This window comes from Arachis ipaensis, chromosome B3 (assembly GCF_059453495.1).
Source record: "Arachis ipaensis isolate K30076 ecotype BB chromosome B3, ASM5945349v1, whole genome shotgun sequence".
NCBI lineage: Eukaryota > Viridiplantae > Streptophyta > Magnoliopsida > Fabales > Fabaceae > Arachis > Arachis ipaensis.
In genome coordinates, this window is record NC_142438.1 from 4,823,545 (window position 1) to 4,850,734 (window position 27,190).

Consider the following 27,190-nt stretch of genomic DNA (forward strand, 5'->3'; position numbering starts at 1 on the left):
TCTTTACTCTTCTAGAAACGACGACGTTTGGAATGGCTTGTTGAATGTCAAAATCTAATTAAAAATAAAATTAGGGATTAAATATTTAATTCGAACCTAGTATGAATTCGTGTCCAACTTTTTTTCTACAATACTATTTATTATATATAATTTATAAAAAAATATTATTTTATTATTTTAAAAATATAAACTTAAATATCTTATTTAAGTTATAAACCTCATATTATCTCAACTAATTTATTTTTTATTTTTATATTTATTTTAATAAATATATCTATTGATTCACTACTATCTATTATAACAAAAAAATTTCGTAGTTTTCTTTAAAAATATAATTTTATATACTGTCGTTGTAAAATAATTTTATACGTATATTTAATTTATTTTTTATATAAATTATTTGAATGATAATTCAAAAAAAATGTGATTGAATCATCGTGTAAAATATTTTATATTATTAATATATTAAAATTAAACGAAAAAAATAATTATTAATTATTCACTTTTGGAATATATTAATCTTTTTCACAAAAATAATATTATTTTGAACTATGTCTCAAAAAATAAATAATTCAATATTGGGCTGTTTTTTTTATATATATATATATAAATCATGAAAATAGAGAGACAAGGGTCTTGAATGTTTGCTTATAAATTAAAAACAGGAATCCGAAGTGTATACTAAAAATTAATTAATAAATTAACTATTAACATAAAATAAATATTAAAATATAAAATATATACTAAAAATAAATTAGATAATATATATATATATATATATATATATATATATATATATATATATATTTTAAAATATATAGTGGTGATTTTTAATATATAGATAGAAAAATGCTTCATATATAGGTGGAATGAACTACATGCATTTAACCTTATACTAGTTAACAATATGAGAATAGATTACAAAAATAAATATAAAAATATGATAGATACTCATATATATGAATATGTTCCTATGTAAAAATAATAGATAAAAATTATTAAATACTAATTTAGTTAAATATGTTAAGTTATTTTATAATTTTCATATATTATTTTCACATAAAGAAAAATTTAAAGTAGTCACCTAAAAATATTTAACATCCGATTAAAAAATCTTAAAAGTTGAAATAACAAAAAATCTTTTCAAAAAATTATTGTTGTAATATCATTCAATTCCACCCTTGTTTAACTCTATTTCTTTATATATAGCAAAATGATTATTCAAATGAAAATATTTCTATGTAAAAAAAGGATATTTTAAATATCAATATATATTATATTAAATAATTTAGTTATATATGTTAAATTATTTAATAACTTTTAATTGTTTTTTTTACATGCATAAAAATATATCTACGTGAGTAATTATCATATAATCATGCATGCATTTTTTTTTTTCTTCCTTTTTCTTCCCTACAATTTGGTTGAGCTTTATCTTTCTGACTTGTACCACGTGGTGTTTCTTACATCTTGACAAGTTATTTTCTTCATCTCCAAGTCTCCCATATAACAGTTACAACAACCAACGACCGTGTCTTCTTTCTTCTGCTCAAATAATTTTATACTTCGCGGTTCGCATTTGGATTCTGATAAAGAGGAGTGTTAGGGGTAGGGGTGGCAAACGGGCCTAAACCCGCCGGGCCGGCCCGCGTAACCCGCCAAAAAAGGCGGGTCGGGTTGGAAAATTGGGACCGCCAAATAGCAAAAGCCCGCTTAAACCGCTGGTTTTGGCGGGTTTTGGCGGGGCGGGGCGGGCTTCCCCGCCGGGCTTAGTCTTTTTTTAGCAAGGGGTATTTTTATAATTTTTTTTACCAAAACCCAACTTCTCCAACCCAACTTACAAGAGAATGAAGATGAAAATTGGGTGTTTTAGATTATGTTTGTTTTGTTTTAGAGACAATATTGTTAATTATATTTTGGATTATGTTTATTTTGCTTTGGAAACAATATTTATAATTACAAAGACTTTAATGTTTGTGAATACAAAAATTATAATTTGTTTATACTTTTAGAAATTATAATAGTTAAAAGTAAAAAACAAAAGAGATTTTTTTATATCTTTATATATATTATTTAATAGTTAAAAGTATAAAAAAAAAAAGAGGATATTTGGCGGGCTTAGCCCGCCGGCCCGCCAACCCGCCGTTAGGCGGGGCGGGCTAGGATTCTGGGACCGCCTCACTAGGCGGGGCGGGGCGGGCCAGCCCGCCAAATGGCGAGCTTCTGGCGGGGCGGGGCGGGGCGGGGCGGGCTTCCCCGCTTGCCACCCCTAGTTAGGGGCAGTAACATTTGTGATTTGTAGTAATCAAATAGTTATTAATGATGTTTTTAATAGTATGAGATTTTATCTAATGATATAGAATTATTCATTTTTTTTTTTACTAGTTACATACTGACCAGAATTTAATAAAGTTGCTGGTTCACTAGACTTTTTTTTTTTAAAAAAAGAAACTGAAGCATGCCAATGTAAACATAGGTTTCTTAATTGGATTTATTTTCATTTATTTATCTGTGTGATGCGCCTGGCACTGTTTATGTCAACATTATATGGAATTTATTATAAAGAGAATCAAGTTCCAATTATCACTTTAATTATTGTATCATTAGTGCAATGCTGAATCAATTATCACTAAAGATATACACGAATAATGCAGGACAAAAAGAATAATAGTCTTTTTATCTAAAGTAATATTACACATATTTAAATTAATTTTTTTAAATAATTTTTAGAGTTTATTAGTTAATATGTCTTCTAAAAAAAATATTAAAATTATTAATTAAATGACTTTTATAAAAAATAATAAAATTTTAAATTTTCTATTAATAATAATAATCTTAAACTATTAATTAGACCCTAAATTTCAAAGCATGTGATGAAATTATTTCAAATTATATATACACACACACTCGTTTTTGTGGTCACCAATGACGCCGCGTAATAACCATTCGGATACCACCTATACTATCCAGAATAACCATCCGGATACCAGGGATAATAAACATCTCATGTTATAAAAAACTAATTTTGGGTTCACCAAGGTTTGAACTCTTAACCTTCCGGATCTACAACTCTAATACTATATCCTGAAACCACTAATCCCAAAAGCGTAATCTGATAAGATAATGTAACACTAATAATCATATCTCTAATACTTTCTAAACTTTCATTTAGGTCATTGACTCCCTATACTTTCTCAACTTTTATATATTAAAATCTACTCCTTGATTAACTTCATAAGCTATTAAGCTATATATAGACAAGAGTTGATACTAAGAATATAATATATTTGTGAGATACTAAATAAATATTATTATTATTATTATTATTTCATAAATTAATTTTTTTAAATATGAAGATAATCATACATAGTGATTATTTATTTTCCTAAATTTAATGGGGGCAATTGTCCCACACAAGTGCATGTAGATCCGTCCTGTAATCATACACTTCCTTATCAAATTTGATGAGATATTACGTTTAATTTGCATGTAAATAATTCCAAAGAAAAGTTTTCATGGGCGTTGTTTCCAGAGCTCTGGAAATGCGTTCCTGATATCATGGATGCTCTTCATTGAATGATCTACTCCTGCAGTTTCAATGCAAGTACCCACCTGCATCATCCATGTGGATACTTTCAGCACTTTGGTTGCAATATATTTTGCAGAAATGTTTCATATAAAAAATAAAAATAAAAAACAATTAAAATTTACTTTATTTAAATTTAATGAATATTATATAAGATAAATTGATTTTTTTATATTATCGTATATTTTAATATTAATACTTAACGGAAAGTATATTTTTATTTTTATTTTTTATTTATCAAACAAATGCAAATATACAGATGCAAATACCCACATGCATGATTCATGTGGATATAATTTTATTCGGTTGAACATTTAAATACAATTGTCTTCATATAAAGTTAATAGTTAAAAATTATTAGATGATTTAATAAATTTAATTAAATTATTATTTAATAATTTTTAATTATCAACTTCACATAAAAATAATTACATGTAAATTTTTACCTTCCATCTGCATTAATTAATTAGAAATGTGATCCACGTTATTGTATTTTATCAAGTATATTAATTTTCTTTCTCTTCAATTTTGTTTTAATATATACTAAGAAGCCACTCGTATAAAAATATTTAAAATATTTTTTTAAAGATATTTTTTAATAATTAAAATTTAATACATATAATTATTAAATCGTATTATTTTTATTAAAATTAAATCAGATAAATTAATTTGGTCAAAAAATTAATAAATTACACCTTGAATCAGTTTAAATAATTAATATTTTTTATAAAAAATAATTAAATTATTATTATTATTATTATTATTATATAATTTTAACAACTCTAAATTCTAACCATTTTTTTTTCTTTGTCGTCATAGTGTTAGAATTTAGAATTTTTTAAAATTATATATATATTAGGAGTATTTTAGTTATTTTTTATAAAGTAGAATTGAAGAGTAAAAGGAGGTATTTTAAGAAAAATAATAAAAATATTTTGCGTGTGAATTGCATTAGTATTCTAAGGAGTGGTAAAATTATTTTCTTATTTTTTGACCGGATGATTGAGTGTGACTTTTTCGCAAGATATATGCTTATGGTGCATTCTATGGTGCCTATCAATATTTGCCTAACTTACTAAAAGAAGATAAAAATTAATATTTAAATTAAAAAAATATAAAAATAAATAATTTTTTAATATTTAAAACTTACCATACAAGGTAAATTCGGCAATTTCGACACCAAAGTGATAGGCACCATAGAATTGGCCTATGCTTATTTACTGCCCTAATACACTAAAAAGAGCACTTGAAATTTAGCAGAAAAAAAGTAACCTTTTCTCTCTTATGAACATTATCATAAATAACATTAAATGTCAATGGACATATATAGATTTGGAGGAAGAAAAAGGAAAGTAGGTTGATAGAAAGATGCATAGACTAATGGCGTATTTAATAAATTTATAATTAAGGCAATGTTGGTTGGGGGCAAACGTGGCAAACGGGAATGGCGGGCTGGCCACCCTGTCGATTCCGAATTTTTTTTTTTTGTTCTCATTTAATGTTGGGTTCACCAACTAACTTTGCCAATTCTTTTTTTTATTATTTTATTATTTTTTTGTTAATAAATTATTAAATATTAAATAATATATATAATTTTACAATTATTTTTAATAAATTTATAATTTTAAATATATAATAAATATAATTATTAACTAAATTTTTTAAAACAAAATAATAAAATTAATTTATAAAAAATAAAATAAACATTATTCAAAATATATAATTAAATATTTTTAAATTTCTAATCAATCAAACATAAAACATAATCTAAATTATAACTTAAAATATTTTCAGTTATAAAAAAAAAGACAAATCTATCTCGGTTCCGCCAAAACCGGCATATTAAATAGTGCGGATTAGACACATTTTTTAATTATAATAGTTTTAAATTTTTAGTTTAGTTTATGCAGGCTGGTTCAACGAGTTTCATCCCGTTGTCAAACCCAATAAAATGAAAGATTATATGAATTAATTTATTATACAATTAAGTTTAATTATAAATAAAATTCATTCATAGACCAAATATATATCCTAAGTAGCAAATAATTAATGAAATTGTACTTACTGCGACAGTGTGAATGCCAAAGCTTTTGGCCATCAGTAAGTTGCGGATACTATCATCAAAGAACAGCTGCAAATACCAAATTAACAAAAAAAAAAAAAAAAACATGTAAATCACCAATCTCATCATCTATCACAAATTATAACAATAATAATAATAATAATAATAATAATAATAATAATAATAAAGTGATTAAATTGACATAATTGGTAAAAACTGTTAGAGAATTTAATATAGTTAACTAAATTGTATGAAATAATACGTAACTCACATCTTAAGTATTTTTTCACCTGAAAACATTTTTATGTAAAAAATTAAACCACCCTACTATGATAATTTAATATTCATCAATAACATGCATGCATTGTATATTCTCCCAAAATAAAACAGCAACTAACACTGACATAGCAAAAAGTGAATTAAATAAAATGTAAGGAATTATTAGTGGATTAGAGTGCTTACTGTTCTTTGAGGGTCAATATTAGCAATCTTGAAAAGCTTTTGAAATGCATATTCAAAGGGCTTGCAGACAACCGGGGTCCTAGGAAGCACCATGTCTATATAAGAAGAATCAGGGTTTTTCATATACTCATAAATCTCACATATTCTTGCGCTAACTGGCTTTGATTCAGCATCAATGCCATGTTGGTAATCATGAGCAGGATCCATGTTATTATTAGAGGAATTCAAAGTGTCAAAGTCTATGATTCTCTCAAAGCAGTCCTCTAGTCCAAGCCTTTTAAGCACTCTAACGGCATGAGCATTGTCTGCGTTCGTAAAAATCTAAAACCAAAAAATAAAAAAGGATAAATAAATTAAAAAGAGTTTAATTACGCTATTGGTCTCTATAGTTTTACCAAATTTTTAATTAGGTCTTTATACTTTTTTTTTAATTCAGTTTTTAATTTTGTAATTAGGTCCTTTTTATATCAAAAACGTTAAAATTAACATAATATTTCATCGCAAATTAAAGGTATTCATAATTAAAAACCTAATTTGATATTTGACCGTATAGATTTTGAGAGAAATATTCTGTTAATTTTAATGTTTTTGACATGAAAATGACCTAATTATAAAATTAAAAATAATATAAAAAATTAATTAAAAAAAATATAGGATCTTAATTAAAAATTTGGTAAAACTATAAAGATTAACAGAATAATTAAACTATTTAAAAACAAATGGAGAAGTTTTGTGGCTGAAATTTCGTATATGGGTATAGTTTTGGTGTAATGCCTTAAAATGGGATCTGTGAGTGAAATGCAGAAATATATAGTGATAGGCTTCTCCCAATAAGAAGGTTTATTTTAAGTTTTTGGTAATTTGTGAAAAAAGTTTTTTCCTAGCAGTTTGTGAAAAAAAGAGTTTGCAGTCTCTGAAAACATATTTTTTGTAAACTGAAATGATAGATTCTACAAAATAGATCTTTTCAATTTTTTTTTTCAATTGTAATTTTTTATTATTTAATTTTGTTTCTCATATGTTTTTTCTTAATTTCACTCAAAAAAAAAAAAAAAACTAAGAAATGATATTTGACAAAACAATTAAAAAAAATTGAAATGATTCATTCTCATGAATTAACTTTTTGCAAATTGCGAGATATATGATTTTACATGTTGAGTTGATCCTTGGATTCAAGTATCTAGCTAGCATCTTGGGAGAAACATGCTTCAGTCTCTCCATAGAAAACAAAAATTCCATATTCACGTATTTCATCTTCGGTTCCATTTTAAAATTAATTTGTGCAAGCTTTGTGGTCCAAATAAAATAATGGAGAAACTTACAATCTTTCTGAGAGGCAGGTTTTGTAAAATGTCCTTTAGAATAGGGTCTGGTTTCAGTACATCATCATATGGCAATGCCTCATGTACAAAACTGTTCAAACACAAAATAACATATTCACATTGATGATGATTAACGATAGAATTTGCCAAATAGTGAAATATATAAATTGGAAAATCAAATCAATAATCACCTATTAAACTCTTCATTGTCAAAATCATGTCCAAATGCCTAGCAAAGAGAAAAGAAAAAAAAAATTAGTTCATTAATGGTTTAGACTTTAGACAGATAAAATGCAATAATATCTGGACTATACCTTGAAACCAGCCAATACTGTTCCATAAGTCTTATATAACGCAAGGCACAATTCACGGACCTTAGCCACATCTTCTATACCAATCTTTTGTACCACATACTCTGTTGTGAAATTCATTCAACATTTAATTAAAAGCATGAGTTCATATTATTAAATAAATCTTCAATATGTAACAAGTTCATTACCTATAACTTTTTCTCCGATCTGGACTGTCATACCAGAACTAAAAGGATAAAGGGTGTCATCAAGATCTGAAAAATCATGGCAAAATTAACATATAAATTGGACAGAAATGCAGCATTATTGGTGTGAATTGTGATGAATTTAAGGCCTTACCAAACAAAAGACAATCGTACTTAGCCTTTGAAGCTTCATGGAACTGATCATGTCCATTATTTTCTTCCATTGGCACCTGAATTAAGTTGGCCTACTTTGTATACAAATTAAAGTAAACAAAACTAAACGTAAAAAGAAAAAACCTTGTGGAAAATTGAAGTAGAAGATTCTCCTCACTTTTGTGGGTTGAGTCTCTAACAAACTTTTGACGGAAAATGAAAAATGAATTAGAGAAATTACAGCATAAGAACGAGACAACTTTTTCAGTCAAACCATAATTAATACATTGTTTGACGCAATTAATACTTAGATATGATATATACTTTTTCAGATTTTATGTTTACCATAAGAGTACACTACTAGTAACGAGTTAAATTCCAAAATAGTCCTTCAGATTGGTGTCGTGCACTAAAATCGTCCTTGAGATTTCAATTGCACCAAATACATTCCTGATATTGAGAAAAGTGCACCATATTAGTTCCTGACTTATTTTCCATTAATTACGTGATGCATGGCTTGATGACGTGGACTGTAAGTGACACGTGTCACTCCATAATTTGGCCACGTGTAATGATATGATGATGTGGTGACTAGTGACACGTGGCATGCGGTTGTGCCACGTGTCACAATGTTATTTGGCCACGTGTCCATTTGTGCCATGTGTCGCAACAGTATTCGTCCACATGTTCATTATGTCATCATTGTAGATGCATCAAATTAGTCCCTCACTTTGCATTAGGTGACTTATTTTAGTCCCTGAAATTGAATATCATGCACTAAATTAGTCCCTTCACTAATTTTTTCTCATTTTTTTTAAATTTAAAATTTTCAATATCTTGGATGCACTAATTTCATTTCTATTTTTTCATATATCATTTAAATACAAGTGCTTTCATAAAAAGTTTTAAGATTTTAGTTTTAATTATATAATTTTTTTAATAATTTAACATTGATCAATTTTGTAATATATAACTATGTTATTATAAAAAAAAATAATTATATGATTGATTAGACACATTTTTTTCATAAAAAAATATGTGTTTTTAACAAGAAATCAATAATTAAAAGAAACATCTTTTTTTGTTTTTTTTTGAAATACCCGTTTTCGTTATGTGTAAATGAACTAGATTGAAGGCACTTCAAGCATCCTCACTATCATCTCCGACCTCTGCAGTCTAGACGAAAGAGGTAGAAGATGGTAATGAGGAAAGCTTGAAATGTCTTCACGTTAACTCCAAAACGGCGGTTAGGGATATCCGCAAGAGAAAAAATATTTTATAAAAGCACTAAAAGAGGTCGGAGATGGTAGTGAAGGTGCTTGAAATGCCTTCACGTCTTCACGTCAACTCCAAATCGGCGGTTAGGGTATTCGCAAAAGAAAAAATATTTTATAAAAGCACTTTTATTTGATTAACATGTGAAAAAATAGAATTAAAATTAATGCATTAAAAAATATTGAGAATTTTGAATTTATAAAAAAAATGAGAAAAAACTGATGAAATGACTAATTTGGTGCATGACATTCAATTTCAAGGACTAAAATGAGTCACTTAATGCAAAGTAAAGGACTAATTTGGTGCATTTACAATGATGACATAATGGAAGACACGTGGACAAATACTATTGCGACACGTGGCACAAACGGATACGTGGCCAAATAACATTGACACGTGGCACAACCATCCACATCAGCATGTCACGTGTCACTGGTCACCACATCATCATATCATTACATGTGGTCAAATCATGGAATGACATGTGTCACTTACAGTCCACGTCATCAAGCCATGTCATCACGATATTAATGGAAAATGGGTCAGGGACTAATATGGTGCATTTTTGTCAATCAGGGAGGTAATTAGTGCAATTGGAATCTCAGGGACAATTTTAGTGCACGACATCAATTTCAGGGACCATTTTGGGGTTTAGCTCTACTAGTAATTGATAAAAATAATTTCAAAAAAATATTGACAATAAAATAAGGTTTAGAAGAATTAAAAAATTAGACAAAAATAATCATATATAAAATATATTATCAAAAAAGTTTTTAAAAATAGAATTTTAATACCACCTTTTACAAATATGATTACAAAAATAAGATATTTTTATTCTTAAAATTTAGCGATTTTACGCTTTTTAATATTTTTTTATAATCGAATTTAAAAAAAGAAAGAAAGAAAAATGTGGTTTAGTGATTAAATTTTCCTTTAGTTTTTTGTATGTACCTTCCAAATACTTGTCTAAACATTTTCACAAAAAATCAAATTAAATACACAATTTTCAGAAGTAGAGGTGTACGCGAATCGGATCGGATTGGATATGGCCAGAAATTCGATCCAATTCACACAATTTTCATCGGATCGGATCGGATATGATATTCGCGTTTTTTAGTATCCGATCCGATCTGCAAATCGGATCGGATATCGAATATATCCGCATAATTGAACCTTCTCTTTTTAATTATATTTTTATGTAAAAAATCCAATAAAAATATTTCTTTCACATTTTAAAACTTATTTATTCCTAAAATATTTTTAATTAAAATTTTTCTAAATAACAAAAATAAAATAATACAATATATGAATAATAATTACTAACTAAAACATACAAACAAGTAAATATAATACCAAATATATATATATTTATTTATTTTTAATTATTATTGTGCGGATCGGATATGCCGATGTAGAGCAGATATCCGCGATCCGATCCGTAAAGGGTACGGATCAGATCCTATCCGATCCGATCAATATACGGATCGAATTATATCCGCAATTTTCGGATCGAATGCGGATATTTACCGCGAATCTACGGATACAATCCGATCAATGAATACCCTTATTCAGAAGTTTTATGTAATATATCTTTTGATATCACTTACTTGTATGCGACTGCAATATTATAGCTGTGCAAAGTTGAACAAAATAAGAGTTTGTAAAACATATAAATTGTCAGTGAAATTTATGGTTTATATTCTCTTTTGTTAGTGAATTTATTGGTTTGGATCAAGCTGTAAAATTATTAAATTCCAACAATTTTTTCTATGACATTGCACTGCTCTTTTTAACATTGTAGTATTGTACCGTTAAAAATGTTTACATTAATCTCAATACTGTAGTTCCACAGGAAAAATATCCATTTATCTTCTCTTAGGAAAGGGTACATAGTTAAATATAACCATCGAAACTAGAATGTTAGATGGTGAATAATGCAGAGAAACACCTCTCTTGCTTGCATTGGCTCCAATTACTTATGTTACTTATTTGAGTTCTTAGGATTTCTCCATTATGATTAACACTAGCAAGAGTGTTATTCAACTCGTACTGTCATGGAGTTAAATGGCTCAACATTGCTGTGGATTGTGGAAATTAAGTTTTATTAAGTCAGTATATACCATTAAAGAAAAATCGGGGACGAATTATTTTTCCTTGTTGCAGTTATCATAAAAGGTCATGTCCTTATCATACCAGGAAATGGAAAAACAACAAACTCATGTACAAATAACAGACAGAAACTAGTTCAACTATGTGGGAACAACCTGGGGCTCTAAGGGTGAAGAACCACCACTATCCTCAGGGTTCTCTACTGTGCTTCTCTCTACAACCTTCTCCTCTACCTCTTGAAAACCTTGCTTGAACCTATCATAATTGGTGAGTTCAGCAGGCTTGAATGGCCTCTCTCCGAGAACTCGAACAAGGTCTTCCTGGTGAAGTACTTCCTTTTCAAGAAGCAACTCTGCAATCTCAGCAACATGCTCCTTGTGTTCTTCGATGAGCTCTACGGTCCGTTTATAAGCTTTGGTCACCCATTCCCGGACTTCGTTATCAATGATCGCAGCTGTCTTGCTGCTGTATGGTTTAGTCATCTCAAACGAATCCTCTTTTGGAGGGAAAGAGAGGAGGCCAACTTTGTCGCTAAAACCATAGATTGCTACTTGGGCATATGTCATCTTGGTCACTTTTTCCAAGTCATTTTGCGCACCAGTTGAGATTCTTCCGACGAGAATCTACATCAGCGCAGAAAATTAAATGATTATTGTCATTGAAGGTTGGAGTTTGGTAACCCATGATACATGGCGGTAATAAAGACTTGAGATTGAAAAATCAGCGACTAAGCAATGAACATCATTATTTCTCTTAATAGGAGATCAAACATTAACTACAACAAAGAATAACAAGGGGAAGAAACAAAAAGGTGATGGGAAAAGACAAGTACATATCAATGGAGAGAAAATTACCTGCTCAGCAGCTCGACCCCCTAGTGTCATACAAGTCATATCAAAAAGCTGCTCCTTTGTCATGAGAAGGTTCTCATTTGGAACATACTGTGCAAACCCAAGAGCTGCTGTGCCACGAGGAACTATAGTAACTTTCAACAAAGGTTCGGCATGTTCCAAGAACCAGCCTGCAACAGCATGACCCGATTCATGGTAAGCTACAGTACGTCTTTCCAGCTTGCTTATCACCTGGTTGAAAACCATAGATATTATTAGAGAAACTCTAATAATAAGTTGAAAAAAGGCAGTCAAGAGTTCCAGATTCTAAACAGTCCAACATTTTCAATCTATTATAGCAATAAGATATGATTACATATTTAAATGAACAATACATATAACTATAGAATGCTATTTTCCACAACCAAACCCACACAACCTATCCATCCCTTCTTATTTCTTACCCACCATAACCTTTGATGAAAGGGAAACACTGAAAACTTTTATTAAATATTAAGAGTTTAAAAAGACAATTGTAGTATTTTACGCTAAAAATCCATTTAGCTAAATCTAAAAAAGAACTTACCCTGTTCTTCTTCTCCAAACCACCAATGATCCTATCAATAGCTGCTTCAAAATGTTGCATTGTCACTTGTGTTTCCTCACCCCTTGCAGCAATTAGCGCAGCTTCATTGCAAACATTAGCAATGTCTGCTCCCGCAAATCCTGGTGTAAGGGCTGCAAGCCTTTGTGAATAAAATGAAGGCTCGTGGTCAAGTTTGATCTTTTTCAAGTAGATCTGAAATATCTGGTCACGACCCTTAATATCAGGCTTATCAATGCTTATCTGGCGGTCAAATCTCCCTGGCCTAAGTAGAGCTTTGTCCAAGATATCAGGTCTATTTGTTCCAGCAAGTACAACCACCCCAGCAGTGGTTCCAAAACCATCCATCTCCACCAGTAACTGATTTAATGTACTTTCACGTTCATCATTTGCACCAGAGAAACCTCCACGTCCCCTTGCTCGACCAATTGCATCAATCTCGTCAATAAATATAATACTAGGGGCACACTGCCTTGCTTCCTGAAACAAGTTTCTTACCCTAGATGGTCCAACACCAACAAACATCTCCATAAAATCTGAACCAGATATCGAAAGAAATGGAACACCAGATTCCCCTGCTGTTGCTTTTGCTAAAAGGGTTTTTCCTGTGCCAGGAGGACCAACCAGGAGAGCACCCTTGGGGATTTTTGCCCCTAGTTCTTCATATTTCTTTGGGTTCTTAAGGAAGTGGACAAACTCCATAATTTCTTGCTTTGCCTCATCGCAACCAGCAACATCTTTAAAGAAAACCTGTAAATATATGAGGAGAAATAAGAAATTTGTATCTGCACTGTGTTATGCACCACCTACATCTCCCTTGAATAAATTACCAAAATTGCAAGGCAATGAGAGCAACTGGAAACATGCTGTTAAACAAGATTCAGAAAAATGGCCATCTTATAAAAGATGAAGAATAAAGCAATTAACCTTATTTTTCGCATTCTTGTCTACTTTAGTAACATGGGCTTTCCCAATGTTAAATATTCCACGAGCACCCTTATTACCGCCGCCGCCGCCAACACCAAGTCCACCTTGCATTCTCCTTCCCATATAGAAGAGGGATCCCAAAAGCAACAGTGTTGGAGCAAACCTCATCAATTCCTGGTACCAAACCATTTCAGAAGAATATGTAACAGGAACATAATCATGGGGGTCAATGCCTAGTGCTTCTTGCGCTTCTTCTAACTTCTCCTCAAAAGATTCCACACTTCCAATATTGAAATAATATTTATATTGCCCACCAGTTCCCTTTGCGGGGAGGGTTCCCTGGATAACTTCACTCTCCGTTTGGTTACGAGGAGTATTCCTCACGTATATTTTGGCAACCGACTTATTCGACACAACAATATGGTCTACTAATCCTGGCTCCAAAAGCTTATTTTTAAACTCCTGAAAGCTAATCTGCATGTAGTCAAATTGTGCTTGATGTCAACAAGAAATCATAATAATGAAATAAAAGAAACTAACAAAAGCAGACAAAATAAACCATCTTATAGCCAGGAAGAATAGTGGTATATTCTCATAGAAATCATGCAAAGTCACCCTTATAAAAAGTAGCGCAAACAGTGCACAGCTTAAGCTAGATTTAAGACTTGCAAAAACCAAATTCTTGAAATTAACAGAATGCAAAATTATTAATGGAGCTTCAATATTAATAACTTTAGCTAAAGGAAAATCCACCAAGTAAAATCAGGAAAGGTATATCAATGAAATAAGCTTTCACATAAGAGTCCCTGAAAAAAAAAAAATCCCAACAGTACACACATGCAAATAAGAAAAGGACTAAGGAGAAGACAAGCAATCATGGAGGGATCCTAATGAAATATTGGATGCAGGGCTCGATACTGGTGTAGCATCAAAAGAATTCCGCAAACAAAGTAGTATAATACATGATATAGCACAAAACTAGTTTTTGTGATCTCGGCGATTTCCATGTATCCTAATCCATCAAAACATTAAGACAATAGCAGCAAAATGTGTCAGTTATCTGAGCAACACAAAGTTAACTTTTCATGCATTTGAAATCATTGGTTTCATCAAATGAAAAGCAGGTATTCGTATATCTCAATTTCTCAACTCAACCCAACTTCAATGATACAACAAATTCAAACCACACAACAGGCACTCCTAATATGCTTGAAGCTATGCTTACCTGTTGCTGTTCACGAGGACCAAAATTAAATGATCCAAGAAATAGCCCCATCACCAATAAAGGAGTGATAAAATTTTGAACTTGCTTCATGAAAGTCTCTTGAAAACTTCCATGATCATCTGTGTTTGTCTCTGACTCTTCTGAAATTAGAATGTGCAAATGTACACATCACAAAGTTATAGCACGTAAAAGATACACCAAATCCAAGAAGAATAAAGGAAAATTAAAAGAGTATCTACAAGTCCACAAGATCTACACAAAAGTTAAGCAACTGTTAAACCTATCATTAGTTGATCTTAGTGCACCAATCACACAATTTGCCATAATAACTTCACACGAAATGTCCTCTGTTTTTTTCTTACCTTTAGACTCATGCTTTTTATCCTCCCCCTTTGGAATTTCCTTCTTCTCCTTGGGATAGAAGTTCTCATAATCTGCTAAGGAAACAACAACAAACATCAATCAGAAAATTGTAAAACTGAATCCAAACAATCCCTAAAGTAAAAGCAATCAGCTCAGTTCAGCAGATAAAAGCATCAACAAAATCAGTTCCATTTCCACTACCAATACAGACGCACACAGTAGACAGTACACAAACGGCACAACAAAAATCCTAACTTACTCTTCTTCTTAGGTCCTTCGCTGGAAAACAACCGGTAATGAATCTTAGGGTTTGCCGCAACACACTTAAAATCAGGCAAACTGGAAAGGATTCCGTTTCCACGAGCTCTAGCATGAGCAACATATCCCCTAAAAAACCCTAATCCCAGCTCCATTCCTTCCGAATGCACATTCGTCCGCGTAGCTCCGAGAAGGGTTCCCAATTTCGCATCGCCGCGCAAATAATCCTGCAATCCAAATCCAAAGTTGGAACTTTTACGCTATATTCTCAGGAGCAAACGGAACTCGGATCGAAAGAGGAGAAAAAAAAAAGGGAGAAGGTTTCTTACTTTGGCGCGTGAAGAGCGCGAGAGTGAGCGCCCAATCCTTGAAAAAATCATGGTTGGAAGAAAAGTAGAAAACACAGAGGTTGAAGTTGATTGAAGTATAAATATATAATAATCCTAACCTAAAATTTTATTCGAAAAAATAAACAAAATACAATCATCACAATAAGAATGAAGAATTAAGCGTGAAGAGTGACTTGGATAGATCTGAAGAAAGGATTTGGGAAAGAATGAAGAAGTGTGTTATTATTGGTGGCGAAGATAACATGAACGACGCGGTGGTTTAACGCAGTGTTTGGTTAGGAAAATAACGACGTTGCCTTTGGTTTATAAAATGTCATTAGAGGTCAACAAAGAAGCACGTTTGCTTTTGCTTTCTTAGTTTTTATAAATTGTCTTGGCAAACACGGTAGTCGACCCACAGGTTCTTCATCCAAAAAAATGAATTATGTTGATAGAAAAAATCAAATGAGATGAATAATTAAAAGTTGGCATGGTAATCAGGTCAATAATTCTCCCCACCTGTTGATATTTTTTGTTTGGATGGTTAGCCAATCACATGATCCGAAAATAATGATCCAAAGGTTTTTTCTTGTTTGGATGAAAATAATGATGATCCAAACAATTAGTCTAATTCAGTATATTTAACTATAGATTTACTGTATTTATACTAATTTAGTTGAAAAGATTTTGCAAAATAAGGTGCCGCCTCTTGTTTCTTCATTTTTGTTATAGAGATGCAGCATTTCAGCCATTTCCTTGAGGCAATACTTTTTTTTTATTGGACAATCCTAATTTTAGGTATCCAATAGATTAGATAATTCCCAATTTTATGTACACAATACACATTCATACACTTCTCATATATTTATTAATTTTTTCTTTTCGGTTCCAGCCGGTAAGACTCGACCCGAAACCTTTGAGGCAATACTGTATCATATGAATTTTGGTTAAATTAGAGGCCCACTTAATGGCCCAATGTTTTCATTTAACAAAGGAAAATCTTGGGCTTCTTAAAAAACCATACCAGCCATCCACCTGGCACCTAACCAATGGGTCAGATTGATAATCAATTTAGATTTTTTTTTTGACGGAAACAAACTAAACAAAAAAAAATAAAATAAAACAAAACAAATGAAGTGTTATAAATAGAGGATAGTCTCATTTAAGACTACTTTTAAACTCCTTCAAAGGTGAAGGAAACTCCACATGAGAAAGTTGTAACTTCATCGCTATTTTTGCCATAGTATTTATCACCGTGTTTGCATCTTTCATAATCAAATGAAAGTTAACACACAAATTCTAATGCATGATATTTTTTATTTTGAACACTAATGGATCAATAAATCAAAAACCATCTTAGTGATTAGTAACAAAATTAAACACTTCCACACAATCCGTCTTACAAATAACATCTCATTGACTCTGACCCATATCCCAAGCTAAAAAATATCCTCTCCAAATAGCAAACAATTCTCCTTGAAGAATATTATTACTCTCAATCATTCCCAAACACCTCGTTTGCCAACTCTCATTACAATCTCTAATAACACAAACAAAACCAACACTATCACCCGAACCAAGATAACTAGCATCACAATTAATCTTAAAAGTACCAATGGATGGGGGATTCCAAAAACTATTTAGAGTAGAAGGAAGGGACATATGTTGTAATTAAAAAATATTCCTAAACTCATTTTCTGAAGTTAATGCCAGACAAATCACTTTTTTCGGAGGCCAAGTTTCATGAGGATTAAAGATGTTATTATTCCTTGCTCGCCATATCCACCAAAGTCCCGAAAAGAACTTGAACGAATGCTTTCTGCTATGATACAAGAACCAGTTCATCATTTGTTTAAATAAGTATTGAAAATTTAAATTTTTATTATACATATAACAACCTATTAACCGAATAATGCTACACATCCAAGTCTTTTGTTAACCAAGTCCAACAAAGTTAGTCTAACATAACAAAAAATAATTATGCTAGCATTATTCAAAGTTTTATTGTTTGACTTAGTTGGACTTAATTTATAAAAAGATTTGGATGTGAGTATAATTATATTTAGGATTTAACTAACATGTACTCTAAAAATACATGATAAATTTATCATTAGCAAAAATTTTAAATATTTTTGTTTAATAAATACAAAATAAATGTATTAAAAATTAAATTTTTTTATATTTTTAATGGAAATTTTTTTAATTTATAAACATGGCATAGATAAACTCTTATATTTATTAGAGTATCGATCTTATTCTTCTCTTTTGTTAATGAATTTATTGGTTTCAATCCACGTTAATTTATAGTTCCGCAGTAAAAGTATCCTTTTATCTTAGAAAAGGCGTCATAGGAAATATTTCTCTTGCATAGGTGTGTTACTTGAGTTCTTAGGATTTGGCCCTTAGGATTAACACTAGTAACACTGCTACTCAACTTGTAATGGATTGCTAAATCAGTCTACACCATTTAAGACAACTCAGGGACGAATTATTTTTCCATGCTGCAGAGCTGCAGTTATATCAGGAATAACAGACAAAAACTAGTTCAACTATGTGGGAACAACCTGGGTCTCTAGGTGAAGAACCACCACTGTCCTCACTCCTCAGGGTTCTTTACTGTGCTTGGCGCTACAACCTTCTTCTCATCCTCTTGAAAACCTTGCTTGAACCTATCATAATTGGTGAGTTCAGCAGGCTTGAATGGCCTCTCTCCCAGAATTACAGCAAAGAATAACATGGAGAAGAAACACAAAGGTGATGAGAAAAGACCAGTGCACATATATACCTGCTCAGCAGCTCGACCACCAAGTGTCATACAAGTAAATATAAAAAAGCTGCTCCTGTTGTCCTGAGAAAGTTCTCATTTGGAACATACTGTGCAAACCCAAGAACTGCTGTGCCACGAGGAACTATAGTTACCTTCAACAAAGGTTCGGCATGTTCCAAGAACCAGCCTGCAACAACATGACCTGATTCATGGAAAGCTATACAGTACGTCTTTCCAGTGCTCATCACCAGGTTGAAAAACAGATATATTATTAGAAAAACTCTAACAATAAATGGAAAAGGCCGAGTTAAGAGTTCCAATTTTTATAAAGTCCAGCATTTTCAATCTATTGTAGCAACAAGATATATGATTTATATATTTAACTGAACAACACATATAACTTGGAGTAGAATGCTATTCTCCACACAATCTATTCATCACTTCATATTTCTTAAACACTGAAATGAGCCTATCAATAGCTGCTTCAAAATGTTGCATTTTCACTTGAGCTTTCTCACTCCTTGCAGCTATCGGAGCAGCTTCATTGCAAACATTGGCAATGTCTGCTCCAGCAAATCCTCGTGTAAGTGCTGCAAGCCTTTGTAAATAAAATGAAGGCTCGTAGTCAAGTTTGATCTTTTTCACCCTTAATATCAGGTTTATCAATGCTTATCCGGCGGTCAATTGGGCCAGGCCTAAGTAGGGCTTTGTCCATATTCATCCATCCTTAATATTGTATACTCTTCTACTCATAATTGTAAAATAAACAAGTAATTTTGACCGAATGAAGGAAACAAAAAAAGAGAAACAAACAAAATTAATCGGTTGACAGAACCGCCTTTTCTCTCTCATGGAGATCTCTTCTCTCATATGGAGTGTTTCCTTGGATTAATAGCTTCGTGCTTACCTGTTTGTTACTCACCTCTTTGTGCATACTTCTCACCTTTTTCTGCATAGCTTCTTTTTCTTTTGCACAATAGTACATATGGCCTGCCAAGAGGAGCAATCTATCGAAGGCAAAGTTATTTCCATAAATCCTGTTGAGGATGACAGTTTTGATGCAGAAAATCTTAACTTGGTAGGAAAGATTCTATCAGACAGAGAAGTTAGTTTCAATACCTGTAGAGCAGCTCTTCTGGGTATCTGGGGCCATCCAGAAGGAGTTGCCATTTCTGATGTTGGCAGGAACAAATTGCTCATCAGCTTTAAGGACGTGCGGAAAGGGATCCAAATAAGGAACGGAGGGCCCTGGAGCATTCGTGGACATCTTCTTAATCTGCAGATATGGAACGGACGTGAGTCACTGTATGATGTGGATCACAGGTATATGGAATTATGGGTACAAATACATGGACTTCCACTCAACTATATAACAAGGAAAACAGCAGAAATTATTGGTAAGAAATTAGGAACTGTGATGGAAGCAGAAAATCCCAGATTAAATGATACACTACAGAGAACGTTTTTGAGGGTGAGGGTAACTATGAACATTACCAGGCCTTTGCCAACGGGTTTTTGGTTAGCAACACAGAATCATCAAACTATTTGGGTGGACTTCAAGTATGAGAGGATACAAGATAGTTATTGTCTGAATTGTGGAGTCCTAGGTCATACCAAGAAGGAATGTAGCAGCCCAATGGCAGTGGCTAGCTGGGACCATATGCAACCTAGGTATGGGCTGGGTTTGGGAGTTAATCGTGCCAGGGCCATCTCAGCCAAGGGGAAAGAGCAGGATGAGAAGGAAATGAACAGGGAATGGACTGAGGCTAAACAAGTTTGTGAGGGGGAGTGCGCCAAAATGGAGCATATGAAGGAGCATTTGACTGAAGAGAGTTGTACGGGCAGGGGATTACAAACAGAGCCTCTGCGAACTCGTTATGCAAATTCTGTCCATCAGATGGCGTTAGGAAAGGAAAGCCACGGATCTAGGCTGCATGGTGAAGCAGGGGAAGCTCTGAGAAGTGGGGACAAGTTTGCAAACACTAGAACTGACATCAGGGAAGGTTATGACAAGCTTCAAGAGACAGGTGAAGGTAGCTGTGCATTTAGGCCCAATGCCACGTCTTATATGGCGTGTCAGGAGCATCTTGAGGTTGGGGGGAATGAGAAGTGCCAACCTTTTGGTAACAGAACAAGGCTGAATGAGGGTCGTTTGGATGAGCCCAAGCAGATGGAGGATTGTATTCAGCGCCAACAAACAGAGGATGATGTCTGTGGGAACTCCAGAAAGCTAACAATTGGGGAAGAATTGGAGAAGCTCTTTGGTAAAAAACAGACCCAAGCTAAGCATCATGGTGACGCAGAAATTAACAAGCACTCTGGGTTGGAGACACGAATAGTTAGGCATGATGCAGGACAGGTGTGGAGCTACAGGGACAAACCAAAAATGAAGAGAATTGTTACTGCTGCTGGTAGAACCATGATACAGCGAATGGATAATGGAGAGGAGTATTACGTCGAACTAGCTGAGGAGCAGCATCATAAGGAGGAGAAGATTGCTGCTGGGTCGGAGCAGAGGAATGATAGTCAACCTGTGTTGGAACTGGCGTTTGATCTGAGGCTGAATCTGAACTCTAAAAGGTCTAGGGATACAAGCAACCTCGCAGTCTTTGTTGACAAGTTTGAGGATGATGAACACCTAAGAATGGAAGAATCAGGTAAGAAGTTCAAATATGTTCCTGGATCAGTCATGGCTGAGGAGGCGGGCCTTATCACGCCCCACCAGCAGCCATGATTGTTGTTAGCTGGAACTGTCGTGGTATGGCGGCCCCATCGACAGTGTCTGAATTAAGAAGTATTTGTAAATATCTTAGGCCGTCCGTTTTGTTTCTTATGGAGACTAAAGCTAGTAATCTTAGTTGTGCTAGGACTAGGAGAAACTTAGGTTTTGATAATATGTTTTGTGTTGAGTCCCGGGGGTTGTCCGGAGGGCTCTGTCTTTTTTGGAAAAGTAATATAAATATTGATGTTTATGCTTGGTGTGATAACTTTATTAAGGCCCAGATAAGCACTGTTAATGATAATGTTTGGGAAGGAATTTTTGTCTATGGCCATCCTGATTTTAAGAGAAGGAAGGAGTTATGGAATGAGTTAACTTGTGTAGATAATAATTTGCATGTGCCGAGGGCTTTTATTGGCGACTTTAATGATGTTATTGCGCAGCATGAGAAAGTGGGGTTGCATCCAAAGCCGACTAGTCAGATTGACACTTTCAGGTGCTTTATTGATAAGAATGCTCTAATGGACTTAGAGTTACAAGGTACTAAATACACATGGTTTAGCAATCCAAGGAATGGTTTTGTCACTAAGGAAAGGATAGATAGAGTACTTGCTAATTGGGAATGGAGAGAAGCTTTCCAACATGCCACCCTTTCAGCTTTACCAGCTATTAGTTCTGACCATAGGCCTTTAGTCCTCAATGTTACACCCAGGGGAATAAGGACCAGATGCTTCAAATTTGAGGCTTTTTGGGCTGATCATGCTGACTGTGGTAATATCATCAGGAAAGGATGGAATAGTGTTTGTAATAGCTCGGTTGATCATTGGACCAATTTGTCTCGAAGGATGAATAGTTGTAAGCAGGAATTGGTCAAATGGAGCAAGGCTAACTTTAAGAGGGCCGATGTTGAAATACAAAAGCAAATGCATCGCCTTAAGCTAGCAGAGGAAAGAGATTACTCGGATACTCAGCAGCAGGAAATTAGTAATTTGAAAATGGATATTATTAGGTTATGGAAACAGGAGGAAAAGTATTGGGGTCAGAGATCTAGAGTGAAATGGCTGAAGTTTGGCGACAAGAATACTGCTTTTTTCCATGCTTCTACCATCCAACGAAGGGACAGGAATAGAATTGTGAGGTTAAAGGATACTAGTGGAGAATGGGTGTGTGGTGAGGATCAGATACTAAAGTTGGCTGTTCTTCATTTTCAGAATCTGTTTAAAGCTTCCGGCAACCTTGTTATGTCTGAATGCATTAGCAAGATCCCTATTAGAGTTACTGAAGATATGAATCGAGAGCTTTTGAAGGAGGTTTCTGATCAGGAAATTAAAGAAGCTACTTTCAGCCTTGGAAGTCTTAAGGCACCTGGTCCAGATGGATTAAATGGCCTTTTTTTCCAGAAGCATTGGGCAATTCTTCAGAAGGAGGTTTGTGAAGTTGTTAAGGTCTTTTTTCGGGAAGGGGTCCTACCAAGTAGCATTGGAGATACTATTATAGTCTTGGTCCCTAAGACCAATTTTCCAGAATCTCTTAATCAGCTTCGACCAATCAGCTGTTGCAACTTCATATATAAGATCATTTCTAAAGTGTTGGTTATTAGGCTTAGAAGAGTTATTGATGCGATTGTTTCACCTATCCAGAGTGCGTTTGTGGGGGGACGTCTCATTCAGGATAACATGGTGATAGTGCAGGAAATGTTTCATGCTTTAAATACAAAAGGGCAGTTTGCTTCCAGGAATTTAGCTGTTAAGATTGATATGAATAAAGCCTATGACAGGGTTGAATGGTCGTTCCTAGAAGCAACTCTGAATGCTTTTGGGTTTAATCCGCACTGGGTCAAGTTGATTATGATGTGTGTCTCGCAGGTTTCTTATAAAATTAAGATCAATGGTGTTTTGTCGAGGAGGTTTATGCCGCAGAGGGGACTAAGGCAGGGAGACCCCCTTTCGCCATACCTGTTTATCATAGCAGCTGAAGTTTTTACTATTCTCATGGACAAGGCCAAAGAAGAGGGTAGAATCTCTGGTGTCAAAATTGCTCCCACTGCTCCAGCCATTTCTCATCTCCTCTTTGCGGATGATTGCATTATCTTCTCGAAAGCTAGTGAGGAGGAAGTTTATCAGCTCATTACTATTTTAAATATGTATACAGAAGCCTCGGGGCAGCGAATAAATGTTGACAAGTCTGGTATCACGTTTGGCAACCAGGTTCCGATCAGAAATAGAGTAGAAATAGAAGAGATCTTAGGGTTGCCGGCTTGGGATCAACCAGGCAAGTACCTGGGTCTTCCAGCCCAGTGGGCAGATCTAAGAATAAAGCTCTGAGGTGGATTGAGGAGCGAGTGACTGATAAGCTTTGCGGTTGGAGAGAAAAACTGCTTTCTCAGTCTGGGAGGGAGGTTCTCATCAAATCGGTTATTCAAGCGATACCTGCCTATGCTATGAATGTCGTCCTCTTTCCTAAAAGTTTTTGTCATCGCCTTTGTCAAAAAGTGGCTAAATTTTGGTGGGCCTCTACTGGTAAGGATAGGGGTATCCATTGGAGAAGTTGGGATAAAATTTGTGCTAGCAAAAGGGATGGAGGAATTGGTTTTAAAGATTTTTATAGTCAAAATTTAGCACACTTGGCAAAACAAGCATGGAGAGTTTTTGAATGCCCTAATGCGGTATGGGTTCAGGTGCTTAAGGCTGTTTATTTCCCAAATGAGGATTTTAAAGTAACTAAGGCGGGAAGGGGAGCATCTTGGATCTGGAAAAGTATTGTGCATGGTAAGGATTTCCTTTTGAGAAATGGGAGATGGTTGGTTGGAAATGGAGAAAGAGTGCGAATTTTAGATGACAATTGGATATTGAACATGACGAACAGTCCTGTTGTTATGAATGATGATGTCACATTTGTAAAGGAGCTGATTAGTGAAGGACAGGGGTGGAATATGAGTGAATTAAGGAAACATTTTGATGGAGATACTGTTGGGAAGATCATTAGAACTCCGGTGAGTGTTATTGGCAGAGAAGACAAGCTTAGTTGGCCTTTTAAACCAGATGGCAAGTATACTATCAAAACAGGTTACCATGCTGCCAGGAAAGAACAGTATCTTGCTAATAGCATTAGCCCATCAACCAGTGATGACTTTAAGGATTTATGGAGAGACATTTGGAAATTAAAAGTGCCTCAAAAGATCAGAACCTTTCTATGGCGGGCCTCGCATAACATTTTGCCAGTGTTCCAAAATCTTTATAATAAGAAAATCTCTAACACTCCTACCTGTCCTATTTGTTTGCAGGAACCAGAGTCCACTGAGCATGCGCTTCTACTCTGCCCTTGGACAAGGGCTGCGTGGTTCGGAGCTCAAATCCAGTGCTGTCCTACGGCCTATACTGTATCATCTTTTGGGAAATGGATAATGGATTTTTTTAAAAGTATGAAGATTGGCACAGGAACTGATTATGAGCTGTGTAGCAGCAGAGTTGGTTTTTTGGTATGGGAGGTTTGGAAAGCACGAAATCAGGCAGTGCATCACAGGTCTAAACCTAGTCCTTTACTAGTAATTCAAAATGCTAAACAAATGGAAATTGATTTTGCAGATGTTGTAGAAGAACCAGCTATAAGTTCTAATCATGATAGAAGGACAGATAGAAGGGTCACCTGGAGACCGCCTCCGCCAGGATGGATTAAGTGTAATGTGGATGCAGCTTTTCGCGAAGTGTACTCTGCAGGAGCAACAGCGGCAGTATTCAGAGACCATGCTGGAAGCCTTCTCACAGCTTCAAATCATAGAATTGCAGCTTCCTCACCTCTAGCTGCGGAAGCATTTGCGGTTAGGGAAGCATTAATAATGGCTAAAAACTTTCAACTGGATAGAATTATTTTTGAATCTGACAGTTTGATACTCATACAAGCTTTAAAATCAAAAGCATCAATTGCAGAAATTCAAGTTATTTTGGATGACATTTTGGAATTAGTGCGAAGTATCACAAATTGTGGGTTTACCTGGGTGCCTAGAGAAGGAAATGGCTTAGCACATGAAGTAGCCAGGCTTACTGCTGACGGTTCTCTTCAACAGAATTGGCTCAGGTGCAGGCCACAAATCATCATCAACATTTTGGCAGAAGAGCACTATATGTCTCTGCAACTGGCAAACAGATCATGAGTATGATGACCTTTTTGTTCTTTTTTGGCTGTGTATAAATTAAATCAGGCAGGGAATTAATTAGATTGCAGATTGAAAGTTTGGAGGCATTATGGATATGCATTTTGGTACCTTGGGTGCTGCAAATGATGTGCTGCTAGGTTCTTCAGTGATGAAGTCCATCCCCATAGATTGCCAGAGACCAGAACTTCTGAACAAGAGACTGATAGAGGGCAAAGTTCTTCTCTGTGGATACTCTTTCAACTTCATTTCTGGTTCAGCATCAATAAAGAAAGTCTCAGAAACAGCAAAGGCCCTGGCGCAGTTGGATTTGTTCTTTGTGTTGAAAACGTTTTCCCTAGAAACATGATTTGACCCAGTTCCTGTTGGTCTTCCTGGGATTGTTATCGTAGATGTCAGAAACTCGAAGGAACTTGTTGATCATCATAATATTTCTACACCAAGAGATTGGACCGGACGAGTCCAGAGTTTCACAGGAAAAGGTAAAATTGGAGATGGTTTGAGGGTCAAATGTAAAGGGCTTCAGCTTCCAAGAGGCAGATCTCCTCAAACCAGATATATTAGCTCCTGGTTCGTTGATTTGGGCTGCTTGGAGTCCAAATGGTATCGATAGGCCAAATTATGTTGGTGAGGGATTTGCCATGATATCTGGAACTAGTTTGCCTGCGCCGCATATAGCTGGCATTGCTGCTCTCATAAAGCAGAAGCATCCACATTAGAGCCCTGCTGCCATTAAATCAGCCTTGATGACGACAACATTGACATTAGATAGAGCAGGGAATCCTCTTCTAGCTCAACAACCTTCTGAAGCAGGAACTACAAAGCTTGTCAAGCTACTCCATTTGTTTATGGAAGTGGACATGTTGATCCAAGACTTGCATTGGACCCTGGGCTGATCTTTGATGCAGGATATGAGGTTTATCTAGGCTTTTTGTGCACAACACCAGGCATTCATGTTCATCAGATAAGAATCTACACTCACACACCCTTGTTTCTCTCCCTCTTGCTTACCATGCCTTCTGCTAGTCCGGAGGGTGTTTTGAGGAGATGTTGATGCGGCTGCTAAGGGATGTGCCAGGAGGCTGGATGCGAAAACCACAGACAGGGAACCGGCTAAGAGGGGAGAGTAGTCATGAACAACTAGATGCATGCATTCAGTTTCATCAAACAAGAATATTGGCTTATGCTCCTTGGGGCCATGTTTCAGCTGACGCTTGGATCGGGTAGATGACTGAGGGTTAGGTGACTGGAGTATTGCTCAGATCTAGTCTGTTGAGGATTCTTCCGATTGTCTCTTTCCCTCATTCTGGAAGAAGTTGTCAATGGAAGCTTGCTGCAATGGCGGATCTCTGCTCTGTGTAACATGCCTTGGCTGTGGCCATTGAGTTTGGTAATGAGTTTGAAACTTCAGCTGCAAAGTGGGGAAGGAGACCTCTTCCAACGCTGGGTCGGGTATAGGTCTATGGATCTGCCTTGGGAATCTGGTTTGTTTTGGTTTGGGCCTGCATGTTGGCCTCGACCTTGCCCAAAAAAAAAAAAAAAAAAAAAAAAAA

The 27,190-nt window shown here is 34.3% G+C and overlaps 2 protein-coding genes, 1 long non-coding RNA gene and 1 pseudogene across 4 annotated transcripts; 1 reads left to right on the top strand and 3 right to left on the bottom strand.

Moving 5' to 3' along the window:
• Positions 1 to 3,403: 3,403 nt before the first annotated feature.
• Positions 3,404 to 8,272, bottom strand: LOC107632343 (uncharacterized protein C24B11.05). The gene is made up of 8 exons (XM_088509787.1): positions 8,083 to 8,272; positions 7,932 to 7,997; positions 7,747 to 7,847; positions 7,624 to 7,661; positions 7,433 to 7,523; positions 6,111 to 6,431; positions 5,652 to 5,717; positions 3,404 to 3,612 (listed from the first exon to the last, which is right to left on the bottom strand). The coding sequence occupies exons 1-8, from the start codon at positions 8,150 to 8,152 to the stop codon at positions 3,514 to 3,516; spliced, it is 852 nt and encodes a 283-aa protein (XP_088365913.1). The 5' UTR covers positions 8,153 to 8,272; the 3' UTR covers positions 3,404 to 3,513.
• Positions 8,273 to 11,441: 3,169 nt separating this feature from the next.
• Positions 11,442 to 16,446, bottom strand: LOC107629082 (ATP-dependent zinc metalloprotease FTSH 10, mitochondrial). Of its 2 annotated transcripts, none has more exons than XM_088508786.1 (8): positions 16,002 to 16,446; positions 15,674 to 15,899; positions 15,414 to 15,485; positions 15,052 to 15,191; positions 13,827 to 14,300; positions 12,882 to 13,649; positions 12,320 to 12,547; positions 11,442 to 12,088 (listed from the first exon to the last, which is right to left on the bottom strand). In XM_088508786.1, the coding sequence occupies exons 1-8, from the start codon at positions 16,050 to 16,052 to the stop codon at positions 11,606 to 11,608; spliced, it is 2,442 nt and encodes an 813-aa protein (XP_088364912.1). In that variant the 5' UTR covers positions 16,053 to 16,446; the 3' UTR covers positions 11,442 to 11,605. The 2 variants fall into 2 exon arrangements, with proteins under 2 accessions (XP_088364912.1, XP_020973504.1); XM_021117845.2 differs by having other exon boundaries at positions 15,414 to 15,488; positions 16,002 to 16,359.
• Positions 16,447 to 17,338: 892 nt separating this feature from the next.
• On the bottom strand, positions 17,339 to 19,758 carry LOC148569686 (uncharacterized). The gene is made up of 3 exons (XR_015907338.1): positions 18,787 to 19,758; positions 18,566 to 18,670; positions 17,339 to 17,820 (listed from the first exon to the last, which is right to left on the bottom strand). It is a non-coding gene; the product is annotated as an uncharacterized LOC148569686 (long non-coding RNA).
• A 5,970-nt stretch (positions 19,759 to 25,728) lies between these two features.
• On the top strand, positions 25,729 to 26,691 carry LOC107620122 (subtilisin-like protease SBT2.6 pseudogene; annotated as a pseudogene).
• Positions 26,692 to 27,190: the final 499 nt, after the last annotated feature.

Coding starts and splice junctions, on each gene's coding strand:
- LOC107632343 (XM_088509787.1), bottom strand. CDS start 8,152: ATGGAAGAAAATAATGGACATGATCAGTTCCATGAAGCTTCAAAGGCT. Junction 7,662..7,746: donor CAGTATTGGCTGGTTTCAAG/GTATAGTCCAGA, acceptor TCTCTTTGCTAG/GCATTTGGACATGATTTTGA. Junction 5,718..6,110: donor ATATTGACCCTCAAAGAACA/GTAAGCACTCTA, acceptor TGGTATTTGCAG/CTGTTCTTTGATGATAGTAT.
- LOC107629082 (XM_021117845.2), bottom strand. CDS start 16,052: ATGATTTTTTCAAGGATTGGGCGCTCACTCTCGCGCTCTTCACGCGCC. Junction 12,548..12,881: donor GTTTGGAGAAGAAGAACAGG/GTAAGTTCTTTT, acceptor GTTTTCAACCAG/GTGATAAGCAAGCTGGAAAG. Junction 12,089..12,319: donor GGGGTCGAGCTGCTGAGCAG/GTAATTTTCTCT, acceptor GCGCTGATGTAG/ATTCTCGTCGGAAGAATCTC.